Source organism: Lissotriton helveticus, chromosome 10, assembly GCF_964261635.1.
Source record: "Lissotriton helveticus chromosome 10, aLisHel1.1, whole genome shotgun sequence".
Classification (NCBI taxonomy): Eukaryota; Metazoa; Chordata; class Amphibia; order Caudata; family Salamandridae; genus Lissotriton; species Lissotriton helveticus.
Window position 1 is genome coordinate 67,327,195 of NC_136071.1, and position 17,166 is coordinate 67,344,360.

At 41.3% G+C, this 17,166-nt stretch overlaps 1 protein-coding gene across 1 annotated transcript; it reads right to left on the reverse strand.

Annotated features, from left to right (window-relative positions):
- Positions 1-1,712: 1,712 nt before the first annotated feature.
- LOC144783935 (olfactory receptor 1f45-like) lies at positions 1,713-16,554 on the reverse strand. The gene is made up of 2 exons (XM_078662668.1): positions 16,119-16,554; positions 1,713-2,665 (listed from the first exon to the last, which is right to left on the reverse strand). Exons 1-2 carry the CDS (start codon positions 16,552-16,554, stop codon positions 1,713-1,715), a joined length of 1,389 nt encoding a protein of 462 aa, XP_078518794.1.
- Positions 16,555-17,166: the final 612 nt, after the last annotated feature.

Sequence of the window (17,166 nt, forward strand, 5' to 3'; positions counted from 1 at the left end):
CTTAAATTGCGATTTTGTCTAAAGTTAGGATTTTGTCTTAAATTAGGATTTTTTCTTAAGTTAGGATTTTGTCTTAAATTACGATTTCTACAAAATCCTAATTTAAGACAAAATCCTAACCTAAGACAAAATCCAATATTAAGGCTATTAAATGCTTTCTGTGAATACCAAAAGTAGTAAGTTTATGATTTTGTCTTAAGTTAGTTTGTGGAATCGGCCCCTTTGTTTTTAATGTACAACCTTGTAGCTCGCCTGACCCTGAGTTTTTTCAGAGCAGGTTGGCTCTTTAAAACTAGTTTTACCACAGGAAGCTTATGTCATTGAGCTAATAGGCAATTTCTATGTGGGGTGTGTGACACAGGAGCGTGATTCTTGTTTAGTTACTTTTCAGTGGAAGCCACCCCAGATTCTTGTTATCCCTCTATTGCCCCTCCTTTTTGTCCACAGTTAGTAGCTTGCCAAGCCCAAGAGAACACCAGTCATTGCACTCAATTTAGTGGCAGTAACAGACACTAAACCCACACCTTTAATTTTCCTGAGTGGTAAATAAAAACAGTTTAGATCACTGTATGAATTACAACAAAAATTATTGTCTCCATCATTCACTTGCACTAAGTCGACCATTTTAAGACTGACTCATCTTTATCATACAGTGTGCCAGTGACACAAATGCCAACTCATTGAAGAATGACAAATGCAACAACCTGAGTGACTGAAAAGGTAGTAGGTTGTGACATACAGCTAGAAGTGTGTTAATTTCATGAAGTTTGTCACAGACTCCCCAAAAAATCATTTTTCCAGGAGCAGGGACTAATTGGAACCATACTGTGAAAACAAAAAAGAGAGTAACCTTGAAGGAAGGGCTGTTCCATCTCAGAATTGCATCGGAGATCCCTTGAAAGACCTTCCGAAGACCTGTGTAATTATTGGCCTCACTGATAGTGAGGATGGATTCTAAAATGTGTGTAGTTCTTATACTAAGTACATCATATGGGGCAGATTTACTAAGATTTTCATACAGGATGTTTCACCGTTGTGGAGGAGCCACAAAAAAAACTATTTTTTTATTTACAAAGTATATCAAGACAGTGCATAGTGCTGCTTTGTGTTACCTTGCGTTGAGTAGGCATTTGCACGGGTGGAGCATGGGCATTCCTAATCATCCACCCATGGATTGCGGTGCATTCCCACCTGGAAATGCATCAAAATGCCACGTCTTCCGCAGTGAAGCATAACAAGGAGAAATACTTTTATTTCTCCCTCTCTATTACCTCTTTCCACATGCACTGCATTTTGGAGCACACATAAAAAGAGGACAACTCCTTTAAGGATTGTTTTTGTGCAGGAATGTGTCCCTTGCTGCACAAAATAAACCTGCCTGTAAAAAAGAGACCCTGTACTCTGGTACCAGGGTGTCTGTGTTGGTGCTAGGCAGTACAAAGAGCGCCAGTGAAAGGAGAGAGCAGAAATGCCCCATATCTTTGTAAATATGAAGCATTTAAACCTTTTTTCTTTAATGGAACTCAGCACAGTAAGTTGCCTTGCAGCATTCAGAGAAAGAATTGTAAATCCACCTCCCAAAGTGCAGGGCCATCCTAATGCAAAACCAATGAGAGGAAAAGCTAAAAATAACTCGATGGAAGCACCTATGTATACAGTAAGATAGATAACATACATAGCAATCTCACCCTAAACCAAACCTGTCGAACTGATCACGCCATATTCTTTCGAGAAATTAACCTTCTCAAAGCCTGTTTCACCTCATTGTTTCTGAGACTGTAGATAAAAGGGTTAAGCGTTGGTGCTAGAACATTATACATGACAGTCACAAACCTCTCCTGGCCCAGGGTATGACTGGAGGAGGGTCGGAAATACATAAACACAAGAGTACCATAAAACAAGGTCACCACTGTGAGGTGTGAGGAACAGGTAGAGAAAGCCCTTTGCCGCCCTTCGGTGGAGCGTATCTTCAGAATGGCCACGACAATGCACACGTAGGAGAAGAGTACAGCTGAGAAGGGGATCATCACAATAAGGGAACCTTCGGTGAAGATCACAAGTTCATTGGTGGACGTCGGAACGCAGGACAACTTGAGCAGTGGACCAATGTCACAGAAGTAGTGGAGAATTTGGTTAGGTCCGCAGAAGGAGAGACTAGCCATCAAGACTGTATGCAACAGTGCATTCAAAAAACTCACTGCAAAAGTAGAGGTCACCATCCAAAGACAGCTGTGAGTCCTCATAATGTCTGTATAGCGAAGAGGAAAACAGATAGCAATGTACCGGTCACAGGCCATCACGGCCAATAGCACACACTCAGCAGCTGCGAAAAATACAAAGAAGTATAACTGGGCAATGCAGCCCTCAAAGGAAATAGACTTCTTGTTGGTGTAGATGTTGATAAGCATCTTGGGGAGAGTATCTGAGATAAGGCCGATATCCACAATGTTCAAAGCACTGATGAAGAGATACATGGGTTTGTGGAGCTGAGGACTAAGGGCAATCACCATCATGATAAGCCCATTTCCCAGCAGTGCCAGAATGTATACTATCAAAAAAGATGTAAATAGTATGGACTGCTGCTCTGGGATGTCAGAAAGTCCCAACAAATCAAACTCTGTCACTGATGTTTGATTTCCCCCATGTATCACTGGAACTTTGAGACCTGTAAGGAACAATTATTAGAACTTAGAATGTTTTGTTGCTTCCAAAGGAGCCCACAGCACATGAAGCATTTGGAAATTGTATTTGGTGCAAATGACACAAACTCATGTATGTAAACAGTTTATACTGCTGCTGGGGCCCCATGAAATGGCGGTAAGAGGCTTCTTAGTACAAACAACTATTTAGTATGATGCATATACCATACTGCCTGCAATGTGACAAAGGGACAAACATGTAGTACCTTTACCAATGCAGTGTTTCATTTGTGGCAGTTTTCAAGGACAAAGCACTGACACTTATTTGTAACCAATGGCACTTTTTTTGTTACTCCAAATTCTGGTGTGTGTATGTACGGTTGTTTGTATGTATGTTTAATTGTGTGTGTATATGTATGCATGCAGTATTTGGAAAGAGTACACATAGTCCAAAGGCATCAGTGATATACAGGGTGAAATGCAAGCACACAGTCAACAAGAGATAAAGGAAGTAGCTGGGTTGCGCATTGTTAGGGTATGGTGATGTAGTATTCTTTAAGGAGGTACATCTTCAGCACTATCAAAAATTGGAGCAGCATTGAGGCATTCAACGCAGAGGCCGGGATGTTGTTCAACATCCTGGGTGCAGAGCTGTAAAAGACCTTCTGTGAAGGTGCTTTTTTTATTTTATTTCAGCAGCATGTTCTACAATTCCACAAACCTTGTTAACATAATGAAATCAGAGCATGGATTGATGATTTGATTCAACATACAGATCAGAAAGACAGAGGAAGAGAAAGATGGGAAAACCAGCACAAAGGGAAACCGGTAGGGGCGACACAATGGGGAAGTGCCAGGAGCTGATTTAAAGAGGCATGATGTGGATTTAATATACAACCATGGTACACTGTGCACCTGCCTTGTATTGCCTGGCTGAGGACTTCTGATGAAATGTTCAGGCACCAGTACACAGTCTATTACAAATTAAGCACTGCAATATGACCTGTTGTACATTCTACCATCTTCTTACTAAGGAACATTTCTTTGGTTCTTGCTTGGTGGGTGTGGAATCCTACTACATATTGAAAAGAGCTGTCTGTCCAGCAAGGCGTAAAAATGTTGTATAACGAACACATTTACAAATATTATTAATCGTAAGAACATGCTTTTAATAGGAGTTAAACTTTGATACAAAGACCAGATTCAGACTGGAATAGAATACATATTTCTGGGCACTAAAATAAAAGTGGCCCCCATTAGTGAATAACATAGCAAAACATGACCCATATTTGGAAACTGGGGCAGTTCTAAAGTTGAAAAGACACACTGTATAGGTGTTTTGTGAGGAATGGAAGGCTGCACATATTTGAGCTTGCTACAGGCAATGTTTGTTTTTATATCAGGTGTATCAATGGTAAAAACCAGCCCACCAGACTGTAAACAGGCCAACAAAAAAAAAACTGACCCGCACACTGATCTGTCAGACTCAGGAACATCTTACAGATTTGTTCCCTGTTTCGAACAGCTTTGAATTTATGACACCATTTCAGCTCTATCGTGTCCTCTTTTGCCAGGTCACTGAAATACTGGTCCAACATCTAAATGTTTTTGCATCTAATATTGCGGAAAAGTGAATATTGTTTTCAATACTTAACACAACAACTGGTTGCTGATATTACTGCAAAAAATTTGGCATGACATCCTCCCATTTCTCATATGTGAGGTCCTGTTTTGATTTATAAGATACTTTGTTATGGATGTTGCATTAAACATAAATACAAAATTTCTCTTCAAAATGTTATAAAAGACTCTCACAATTCACCCACCTTAAAAATAAATGGCAAGAATCTGCAGAAAAGGGATGACTCTATCAGCGCCCCCCCACACTTTGCCCAAGCCTTAAAACACCTCTTGTCAGTCAAGTCCACCGCCTTACTTGTTTTATTAGATTGAATACATTTTGACTACTTATTGGATGCTTTGAGGGTGGGGCCTTATTAATGACAATCCAGTAAACTAGTTTTGGAATAGATGTATTTGTATGAGATGCATGTGCTATAATGGTAGACAGGACTATATTTAAATTAATGTGGCAGTGTACTGGAGTGCTGGCACTCTTAATGATTGCTGTGTCCGTGTCAATGCAGTGTTCAAGACAAGTCGAAAAGGGTGAGGGTCTCAATGGTGTGGCACCAAAATATCAACCATAAAACACCAATGTGCAACAATATTAAATTTAAAATACCAACTTACACAATAGTGTGAAAATTAGAAGATATGGAGTTGGAATAGTACATCTGTACACCCCCATGTATGATGACCTTAAATGATATTGTTGCAAGGAGATATCTTTGCAATGATATTTTGACGTAGATCCGGCCCGGTGAAGCAGTACATAGAACAGAGGTGCAAAGGGAATGGTGAGAAAAGCTGGACAAACCACATTTAGGGGCAATCAGAAAGAAGAATATAGGAACGATGAACAGAAATGTTTCACAAAGAATCACAAGGGTCAAAACTGTGCAGAAAAAAACACAAGAGGGGTGGAGACCTGCAGGTACTGCCTCAAAGCCTGCAGCAAAGAAGGAAGAGTACTGCATTGAGAAGGAGATCCACTACTCCACGCTTAAACAGAATTACATAAGTAAATTAGACAATACATGAACAGCCCTACAGAATAGAAGAAGAATGTTTGGATATTTCTGCTGCAGTGATCTGAGGTCTCTTGGTGGCAACAATTCACAAGGTGGTGGTTTAGCACTCTGATAGTTCTGCCAGTCTCCACCTTCTGGAGTTGGTTAATCATATTGCTCCTGTCCGCTGCCACTATGTTGTCACAACTTACTTTCGGGTTTCTGCTGTGGATCCCAGATATTGTATGCTCCACCCTCTTACTCTGTGCTTATTTGTTAATTTCTGGTGCAGACATTGACCCACTCTCTGTTCAGCTGTCATTTGTAGCTGGCGCACTGACTTCTCAGTGGATCTTCTTCCTTAGGAGGTCTTGTTGAACCTTTGTATTGAATTGAGGGCACGACCAATATCCCAAGCAGCCTTTAACAGTAAGATTGAGTAAATGTGGCTAAACCACAAACCACAAATCCCAAACAATATACCTATGCAGGTCCTTGTATTATCAGAGTCCATCAGTTAATTAATATATTTCCTTGGTGAGGCATTTTTAGCCATGCAAGGTTCATCATTGTACTTATAACTTGAGAATTTGCTATTATAAGGCAGAGGCACATTAAAGGATTCTAAGACCTCATACATTGAAAACAAGCACAGACATAAAGCAAACAGCATCATTTCAATACACAGAGAATTGAAAATGGATCTTCCGTCATTGGCACCCGAAAGTAGGGGCTGGCATAGCTCAAGTAAATGAGGTGTTTTCAATCTTCTAGGAAGAGGAATTCAACAGTCCCTCTGTCGCTGTAAGGTCAAAATTATTTTACACAGAATATGTCAAAAACAGGCTACACAAACCATGGAACACCAATTCCTCAAGACTTCAGGTCTAAAGTTATGCGTCTGGTCTAAACTTAGTCTTCAGGTCTAATCTTGTACTCAAGTCTAAGTTTACCTTTGGGAATCAGGCCCACAGTACTTACACTCCAGTTAGATTCATCCATCCACTTATCTGATATAAGAAAAAATATGGACAGTGAACATCCCTCCTGATTTCTGTAGTTCATATCACTCCTAAGGCATGCCCACAAACCAGGCAAACACAAGGAGATGATGGACGGAGCGCTAAAACTTTTCAAACACTCACCCCCAGTCACAGATCTGGGTTGACTACATCATCATTCTTTAGCCCACTTCGCCACCCCAGTTCAGAAACACAAATCAATCCACATATCAGCTGCAGTGCATAGTGAGGCTGCCTTCTAAAAGTAAGGGGTGGGAAATCACAGAATAGCATATGCTGCACACTCACCCTCAGTACCCAACAGTGGGCATGCTGATAGGCATGTGAATTGTCCAATGTCAATGATTTCAGGAGCAAAGACGTGTTCCACACCATGAACACTTACATGTGTCTCTGAAGCACAAGACCGCTGATGCATTCATATTTGGTGGTTATTCATTCTCTAGCTCTTGCACAAGGAAGACATTTTGTATCATTTGAGTCTATTGCCTAGATGCATCAAACAAATTGCATTCGCAAACGGTGCGAATCGCAAAATTCGGCCGTTTGCGAATGCAATTCTTAGATTTGGGATGCATTAACCTTTTTGGCATTTTTCGCAATTTAAGAAATCGCAATTTATTTGTGATTTCTTAAATTGCCATTGCATTTAAGAAATCGCAATTTTGCGATTTCTTAAATGCAATGCATGATTTTTTTGAAGGTAAAAAATCGCAATTTGGAAGTGGTAAATTAACATGAAGTTAAACTTCATGCTAATTTACGAAAACTTCCAAAAATGCACAAAAGTGAAATTTTGAAACTTTCATTTTAAACACACACATGCCCTTTGGGCATGTGTGTGTGAAAAATGTACTTAAAGTTTAATTTCAGGGGTGCAGGGGGGGGTCCTCTGGACCCCCCCTGCACCCTTGAAAATGCATTCTCATTTTGCGATTCCTTAATTGCGAATCGCAAAATGAGAATGCCTTCCAATTGATTCCTATGGACCTCTAAGCCCATAGGAATCAATGTAAAGGGGTTCCTTATTTGCGATTCGCAAAATAGGGAATCGCAAATAAGGAAAAATAAGGAATCGCAAAATAAATTGCGAATTTTTGATGCATTGCCGTTTGCGATTCGTTAATTGCGATTCCTTAATTTTCGCAATTAAGGAATCGCAAACTGCAACAATGATGCATCTACCCCTATGTCATTTGCATCTATCATCTCACATAATGTACACCAAACCTCCAGGGCTGCAGAAACTGCCTCTACTCTCTTATGCTGCATTATGTGGCACTCCATTGCTCAGTGAGAGTGAGGTATGGTAATGTGGCAGGAATGACCAATCTATATTAAATTATGCTCCTGTTTATTTCTTCCCACATGCCAGCCAACTATGGTGAATGCATGGTGTTGTCACAGTGTCCTATGCTCTTGAATATCTCTACCGTAGTAGTCCAATAGCTGGTGCTTCCCCATGTTTTGTCTCTCATCAGACCTTTGTTCAGTGCCATCATGAACATGAGTGCTTGGTCTATTCGTGATAAAATGAGAATACACAAAAAATAGACATGTGACCCTCAAATACTGAAACACATTACAAACTGTGCTGATGACAATAAAGATTGTTGTCAGACTCGGTGTTGAGTTCACAGTGAATAACTGCATGTCAAAGAAAGGGCTACAAACTGCAGGTTTCAACAAACTCCGTCAAATTATGAGAACATGTATATTTTTGTTATGCAATTAGTGGTGAAAAGGTTTCAAAATTGGATTTGTAGAGAAAAAATGCAAATTTACTTTTGTTTTCTGATGGACAATGTTTCTGCAAAATGGGACCACCTCTCGAGAACCATAATTAAAAATGTTGAACTTCCATTTTCCTGCAATTGCTGAAATGATGAATCTCACACATTTACGGAAGCAGAATTATAATTTCAGACACTGTTTATTTTAATGAACATAAGTGACAAATTCACAAATGGCTTACTTAGATGCATACTTCCTTTGGGGCATGATGTTAATGTGCAGGCAAGTCTTTCCAAGGCCACTTTCGCTGCACATGTATACTCCCGTCAGCTTGCATTGCAGTTTCTGCTTTGCTCCAGCAACATGACTGAATAAGGTGTCTGAAATACAACCAATTCTGAAATGATAACAAACCTTATCAAGGCCTAGTCTGCTCTGAATCCACAAGAAGTGCTGTCAGTAAACCAGTCAGTGCTGGCATGGCTGACGACCAGCAGAGGGGAGGAATGCAAACCTTGAAAGAAAATGTGGAAGACAAGACAAGACCAAGCAGGATAGCCAGCCTAAAATCAACCAAGGGATCTAGAAGGAACACAATCTCTAAGCATCATGGTAACATCTCACTTTATCTAACTCCCCTTCTCTCATCCTTTGCTCATGTGAGGACATCATGGCTCCAACTGCAGGCCAGGCCAGGCCAGGAGTAGGGCTGATTTAAAGGACCAGCCCTTGTCCCACCTCCCCACTTCACTGACTTCTCCAGGTACTCAAACTCTTCAGGGTCTGCTACTCCCTGATTGATCCCTTTGGGTGGGAAATAAATTGGCCCCAGAGCAGTTCCATTTTATGAGTATAATTAATTCCTCTGGAGAAGGGATGCAGAATCCTGAGTTTATGCAACGTGCATATTTGAAATAAGTTATGAAAAAATATGTAAAACAATTGCATTTCCTAGTACAATTTATAAGTAGGGCATGGAAATTTCGTCAACACCTGATGTACAAAGCCCTTTTGCGGTTGCAAACTCTGCACTTCAAAATCACAAGCTTTGCAAGCACATAAGGATGTTCTTACTAGTTACTAATCCACTTTTTTGAGTTAGAAATGCCTTTCCTATTCATAAAATGGATTTTACAAATCACAGTTAGAAAAGACCAAAAGGTTCCATCTGATTCGCAAAGGGGAAGATAATCATGGCCTCGAGGTGAGCTGACAGTGGTTGGAGAGACCATTGGCTACTTCCCCGATGTCTTCTCAAACGGGAAACATTTTGGCTTTTAAAATAGCACCTTTCAAAAGTCTGCTTTTTACATATATAAAAGTGTGTGCAGAGAGAGTGATCTGCTGTCCCTTATATTCCTCCATCCCTTCACAGATGGCCATATGCAATGGTTGTGAACAGCGACCTGTATATTTAATATGTATTATTAAGGCCATTGTGAGACCATCTGAAATATACACTGCACGTCACAAAATGACAGACAGGACACAAAATGGTTGATGCTCAATTTGCACCCACTATTTGTGACCAGCCTGTATGTACATCACACTCAAAGTTCTTTAAAGAGGCACAAACATTCCCAGGTAGCTGCAATGTGCTCTTCCTCTGTTCTTCCAACTGGTGCCACCTCACACATTCCTCTATGTCAGAGCCTTTCTACACTATGGCCACAAAACCGATCACCACAGGCTATCATAAATTACAGCTGTGCTGTCAGAGAGGAATTCCAGTGTGAAATATTTTACCTGTATGAATTTCACTCACAATTTTACTGAATGTGTATACTGAGATGTTATTAGGTATGATTATACATGAGCTATATCACTGAAGTCTTACATAAATTCTAAACAGCATTTTTAGAAACCCCTACCTCCTGCCCATTTGATTTCCTGCTCTTGAGATGTTGATTATGCCTGGTCTTCATGTCATCCTTTGCTCAATCTCTGCACCCATATTACTTCCTTGGGCTGGTGCCTGGTCTCACTAGTGTTCCCTTTTGCGACCTTTATTCGCCTATTCAAATTAGATAATATAAATATCACTATTATATCCTCCACCTCCATCATTTGAATTTTACGTCTCAGATTTTTAAGTTTTTGCTCATGTAATTTTCATCCTAACCTGTTACTACGAAGGTACCCTATGTCTGTTCTGTCTCTTTCACCCTGAAGAAATGGCTGCCAAATACCATTAATGAATTCTCAAAACTGCATATGCCTTTTTAGGTGAATAAGTATCCTAATTCAACTTCAAAGTTCCAAGTACTTTTCGAAGTATATCGTCGCCCTTGTTCTTTTCATGCCCTGGCTTCATGTCTTGACTAAGCTGAATATTTGTCAACAACCCCACATTACAACACGTTTTATGTTGCCTATTGTTTTCACACTACCTCTCTGGTATTGAAATGTGGTGGAGGGATGTATTACACAATCATGCATGCTCTTACAATGCATGCCATTACAACGTGGGCAATACAGCGAACGCGTTGTTACCACACGCTCAATTACCACGCAAATCATTACAACTCCAGTCTGTGCAGCTTTAAGGAAGGTGTTGGATTTAAAATCCAGCAACACGTTCCCTAATGCAAGTTGTTGTGACGATTTACTTGATAATGGAACGCGTGCTACTGGAACACGTGGTAACCGCGTATTCGTTGTATTGCCCGTGTTGTAGTTGTACTGCGTAGTTCTGGCTGCGTACTAAAGGCTGTTTCCCATTGTCGAGTGGGCAATCTTAGTTAAATTATCTATTCATCACAAGAATACTTTTTACCACTTTTATCAAGGAGAAATCCCTGTTGTTTCTACTTTTTAAGTTCAAGAAAAGTTTTATTAGATAATGACAAGAGAAAATCCAGGTGTCAAAAACAAAATACATGAGAATATTAACTGAAAGACTATGAGCAGAATAAAACAATCATACATATGCAGATATTGTGAGAGGGTAAGTCTGGGTACTAGATAAAAGAAAAAGGAAAAGGTAAAGGGAAAGTATGTCAAGCATTAAACATGAGAAGCATAAAAACATTGGAAAGGAATAAGAAGGTGATACAACGAAGAAAAAGCGGAATGCATCGAGCAATTAAGGAGGTTTGGGGACTTCCTGTTGCGAAGGTGGAGGGTGAAACAAGCGTTTAGTACATGAGTCCAAATAAAGCGTAACAGGTATCCATAAATCCATGCGTTTTGCAGCCATACATGCCGGAAAAACATAAGCAGTGTCAAGTCTATGATTGTGGCAGACATTGAACCACCACGCCTTGAAGGAAATATTGGAGGAGTCTTTCCAATTGACCGTTAGTTGTTGGAAGGCGGCGGCCAGTAGTAAGTCGACAATCTGAGGCTTTAGATCAACGTTATCCCAGCAAGGGGAAAGGCTGCCCATGAAAACGTGTGTGTGAGAAAAAGGGATACAAGTGTGGAAAATCAAATTAATTTGAGCCCAAACCTGTAACCAAAAACTGCGGACATGAGTGCACAAAAATAACATGTGAAATAAAGTAGCTTGTGGCGATGAACAGGACCAGCATGTGTGAGGGGTGTTAGGAAAGCGTTTGTGGAGCTCATGGGGTGTGAAGAGAAGCCTGTTGTAAATAAAAAACAAAGTCTGTGTAAGGGTTGCTGCTCTTGAGGATTTACGAATCTTGGTCCAAATTTTGTCCCAAAAGGAAACTGACCAGGATACAGACAAGTCGTGTTCCCAACATTCCTCCACTTTGGATTTAGGTCTGGGAGACTCGCCGGTGTGGAGGTACTTGTAGATAGCAGCAGCTTTTGGTGTAGTGCGTAAAAAGGAGTGAAGTGAGGAAGGGAGAGTGGATGAAGTAGGGGGAGAGCAGAGCTGAGAGAGGCAGTTATATTTTGTTAGGACTGTATCCTTAAGCACTTGATAATTGCGAGCAAAGGAGGTAGGCAAGTTGTGAAGGGAGCGAAGAGTATCGAAAGGTAAGAAAGAGGAATGAGAAAAGAGTTGGGAAATCCACCGCAAACCCCTGTTATGCCATGTTTTCCAAAAGAAGGGCCTGTTGCGAATGAGTAAGGAAGTATTATGCCAAATGGGGGAGGAAAGAAAATCAGCAATGGTTGTGGGAGGAGAATGAGAAGAAGATAGGAGCAATTTAGCAGTAAATTTATGAATAGGAGTAGAGATGGAAACGGGTTTGCGAGAGAAGGAAAGGTATTCGGCAAAGGAAAAGGGGGAAAGAAGAAGACGTTCAAATTTAGTCCATAGAGGACAGGGGGCGCTAGGGTCCTGTAACCAAAAAGAGGCTTGTCGCAGTTGGAATGCTTTATGGTAAGCAGGAAAGTCGGGAAAGTTAACCCCACCTTCTGATTTAGGACGGATCAGACGGATTAGAGACATTCGGGGTTTCTTTTTATTCCAAAGAAAGGACGTTAGAGTAGAATTAATCTTTTTGAAAAAGTTAGAAGGGATGGGGATTGGAATGTTAGAGAGAGTATATAGGACAATGGAGGATAGCATCATTTTAATGGTGTCAAGGCGACCCCACCAGGATAAGTAAAGAGGGTGCCATTTGGATGTGAGATCCGCCAATTTTTGGATGCATTTGGACATACAAAGGGAAATAGTATCTGGGATGGTGGGGGTGATGTGCAGCCCAAGGTATTTAATATTAGAGGGCTTCCATGTAAAATTAGAGGCTGCAAAATCAGGTTTAAATGTAAATTTAGTTAAGGGAAGGATCTCACATTTATCGTTATTGAGTTTATAGCCCGATATTTGGGAATAGGCGCAGACTTCAGTGAGGAAGGCGGGAATTGAAACAGTAGGGTTAGAAACAAAGAGAAGGATGTCATCTGCATATGCGGCTAAATTGATGTGGGAGTCTGATAATTGGAAACCGTGAATGGAGGGGTTCTGACGAAGTTTGGAGAGGAAAGGTTCTAAGGCCAAATTAAAGAGAAAGGGAGATAGGGGGCATCCTTGACGAACGCCTCTTTTCAAATAAAAAAAAGAGGATATTTGACCATTGGCGCAGACCGCTGCACGCGGGTTAGAATAAAGTAGTGAAATTAGAGATATGAAAACAGGACCAAAGCCAAACCAACGAAGGGTATGAAAAAGATAGGCCCATTCAACCCTATCAAACGCCTTTTCAGCATCCAGGGCAATGGCCGCGAGGGGATGGGGTAAAAGGCGAGATTTAGATAGAATATTAAAGAGGAGTCTAGTGTTGTCAGTAATGAAGCGACCTTTAACAAAGCCCGACTGTTCCTCACCCAGAAGATCTGGGAGAAGGAGGTCGAGACGAGCCGCAAGAGATTTCGCAAATATTTTATAGTCAATATTAACCAAGGAGATTGGCCTATAGTTTTTACAATATTGAGGGTCTTTCCCCTCCTTGGGTATGAGGCAAATATGCGCATCTGAAAAAGAGCCTGAGGAGGAACCCAGGGTGAGGAAAGTGCCAATGAGGGAATGAAGTTTTGGGATAAGAAGCTTTGAGAAATGGAGAAAGAATTCTACAGTAAAGCCGTCTGGCCCAGGAGCCTTGTCTTTTTAGAGAGTTTGAAGTGCCTTGAGCAGTTCTTGTTGGGATATGTCAAGCTCTAAGTGAGAAAGGTCAAGAGGAAAGTGGGCTGGTTTTTGAATAGTAGAAAAAAAGGTGTCCAGGGAATGAGAAGATGGCTGGGTCTCAGAAGAGTATAGGGTCTTGTAAAAGGCAGAAAATTCAGTGAGGATATCTGCGTCTGTGTGTTTGAGATTGGAATTAGCGTCGTAGATTGATTCAATGTTTAACTTATTTTGCTTAACTTTTAGATAATTAGCTAAGATGTTACCAGCCTTATTTTTGCCCCCATAAAACTTGGCACTTGATTTCAAAAGATACAGGGATGCATCGTCCGTGGATTTTTTGTTAAACTTCATTTTAGCGTCAATCAAGGCGGTGAGAGTTTCCTGAGAGCGGGAAGTGAAATAAGAATGCTCCAATTTTTTAATATCCAGAAGGATAGCCTTTGTGAAATTGCGAGCAGCCTTCCGTTTTTTTGCAACAAAGCCAATTATAAAGTCTCTCGCTGCCGCCTTAAAGGCGTCCCAAATGGTGTGCTTGGGGACGGGGGAATTGTCATTCAAAAAGAAAAATTCATCTGAAAAGGTAGTGAAGGAGGTGGTAAATTTAGGGTCTAAAAGAAGAGAGTTGTTAAATCGCCACCGTTTAGGACCAACAGATTTGGGTAAAATGTCCAATTGTACTAAAGTGGGGGCATGGTCAGAAAGTAAAATCGGGCCAATTTCAGCATGGGTGAGGGTCTGAACAATGTTGTGGGTAACAAAAATGTAGTCGATTCGGGATTGGGAATGATGGCATGGGGAGTAAAAAGTAAATTCCCGAAGTTCTGGGTTGCATAAACGCCAAGCGTCAGTAAGTTTATGCTGGGAAATAGTTTGAGAAAAGGATTTGTGTGACTTATTAGGGATGAAGTGTGCCTTGGAATTCCTATCTAGAAAGGGATCCAAGGGCTGGTTGCAGTCTCCTGCTAAAATAAAGTTATCGTCAATGAATCTGGAAACATGTTGGGAAAATGAATACCAAAAAGCGGGGTCACCAGTAGTAGGGGCATAAACATTTAGGAGAGAAATTGGAACATTCTTGACAGAGAGTTTAACATAAGTCCAACGGCCATCAGCATCCGATTCCTGAGCTAGCAAAGAATGAGAAAGAGCTTTATGACATAAAATGGCCACACCATTACGTTTACCATCTCCAGGAGAGTAGTAAACATCACCCACCCAACTTCTTTTCAATTTGACAGATTCTTCAGCAGACAAATGGGTTTCTTGCAAAAAAGCAATATCCACATTCAAACGTGCAAGGTGAGTCAAAATTCTCTGTAGTTTGATAGGAGAATTAATGCCTTTAACATTCCATGTAATTACTTTCAAAGACATATTATGTAAGGAAGGAGAAAATATCAGCAGAAAGGAAAAAGATGTGAGAAGAACCCAGAAGGAGAGAAAAACCAGTGAAAATAAGGAAGTTAAGAAAAGGCAATGCGATACCATACTGAATAGAAGGATGAAGGAGGGGGAGAGAGAGTAAAAAAGTGAGAAGTAGGAGCTGTTGACAGTATAAGAAGGTAGTCCAAGGATTAGAGAAAGTGATGAGAAGGAATTGATGGTAGAAGGATCGTCGAAAAACAAGAAAGGAAGACACCTGTGGAACAAAGGAAACTAGTGAAAATGAGAAAGAGAAAGATACAATAAGGGAAGCGAGCATCAGGGGGGAAAGGGAAAACATACTTACGGAGGGTAGAGACGAGGAGGGATGATCACCAGGGAGAGGAGACGAAGAGAGAGGAGTGAGGGGGGAGCGCCAACTGGAGGAGGCAGAACGTCCAATGTAAGCGAACCAGCAAGTCGAGGGGAGAACGCTATACAAATCATGAAACCTGCAAGAAAAAGGGAAGAACAACAAAAAGGAGTAACATGAATTAGAAGAGAAGAAAACAGAACACCAGTAAAAGGACGAAAAAGTATACGAACATTACGTGTTCAACTAACAGGGACGTAAGAGAAATGGGGAAGAGTCAAAAAAGGAGTATAGAAACTGAAGATGCTGTAAAACCGAGCGAAGGCAAACAGTAATGCAGTCAGCAACAAATATTAAACATGCAGATTAATCAGAATAACAAAGCCACATCATGCAAACGTCATGGAGGGAAGGCTGACGAGGAACTGGAGAAGTCCATATCAGATGCTTGCGTTGCGTTCAAAAAACTTCGTAGACGAACAGGATCCTCGTAAGTAGTTGTCTTGTTGTTGTGAGTAACTCTGAATAAGCAAGGATGAAAAAGGCCATATCTGGCTCCAATGGCGCGAAGCTCTGGTCGCATATCCAAAAAGGCCTAGCGACGGTTGGCTGTGGTCTTGGCGTAATCCTGCGCAAAGAAGAGATTGGAACCGGACCATTGAAGACGAGGTGAGGCACGAGCTGCTGAGATGACTTTGAGCAGGTCAGTATATTCTAGAAAGTACATGATGACACCTCTTGGTCGTGAAGAAGGGGAAGCAGTAGAGGAGAGGCGACCCAGCCTATGCGCCCGTTGGATGTTAAGCATTGTACCCTCAGGCAGATGAAGAAGCTTGGGTAGAAATGATTTGAAAAAGGCGATGGGGTCAGTCCCCTCACAATTCTCCGCCAGGCCGTAGAGTCGAAGGTTATTGCGTCTGTTCCGGTTCTCCAATTCTTCAACTTGCTTTTGGAGAGAGGAGATCTGAGACTGCATGTGTGACACCTTGGAGGACGACTCTTGAAGAGATGTCAGAGAATGTTCCACAGTGGTCACTCTGGCATCCATCTGGGACCAGTTGTCAGTAAGAACCTGCAACTTAGAGTTAGTTTCTTCCATAAAGGGCCTGAGGGCACGGATCTCTTCCAATAACAACTCCATGGAGACAGCTGATGTGGATCCTGTCGGTGATGGAGGATCTTTTTTAAGGCGCTTTGTGGTGACTTTCCCTGGAGGTTGGATATGCCGCTCCGTGTTGGACTGCGACATCTGAGTGACGAGCTCTTGAGAGGCCTCTAGGTGCGCCAATGCAGAGAAGACTTTCGAGTTTTTAATGAAAACACGACGTGGATTCTTGGGAGTACGAGGAATTGCCTTTCTTTCCATAAAAAAGAGTGATTGTTAGGGAGGAATGAAGTCCAGTGGTATCCGGTGCGTGCCCGCAGATATCAAAGAGTGTGCGCAGGAGCTCTTGATTGAAGAAAGGTGCACCAACTCCCAAAAATTGAAAAAGGAAAGGAAAGAAGGCTATCTGCTCTGATCTCAAGAACGCCAAGGAGTTAGAAAAATATGTGGAGCAGCGTTCATATAGTTAATTGAAGGAGGTGGCACATTGATGAATAAAGCAAAAAATCAGCATGACACTGAAATGCAGAGTATTGGCGCAATATGAAGCAAGAGGAGTCCATCAGGGAAAACGCATTATATATGCGAGATGAGCAGACAAAGGTGAATGCGCAAACATGTTGCAAGAAAGTGCTGCAGATTGTAGATAGAAATATGCAGAAAAACGTGAGGAATTGCAGCGCCTGTGATATAGAATATGCTGAGACTGCGTGTCACGTAGGTTAATTGAGGGAAGTTCAATGATGCAAAATGGCC

What these genes read in the sequence shown, in the direction of transcription:
- LOC144783935 (XM_078662668.1), bottom strand. Translation starts at nt 16,554, where the DNA reads ATGTCGCAGTCCAACACGGAGCGGCATATCCAACCTCCAGGGAAAGTC. An exon ending in GCTTCTTCATCTGCCTGAGG is followed by an intron (nt 2,666 to 16,118) that starts GTACAATGCTTA and finishes TGTTCCTTACAG; the next exon opens with GTCTCAAAGTTCCAGTGATA.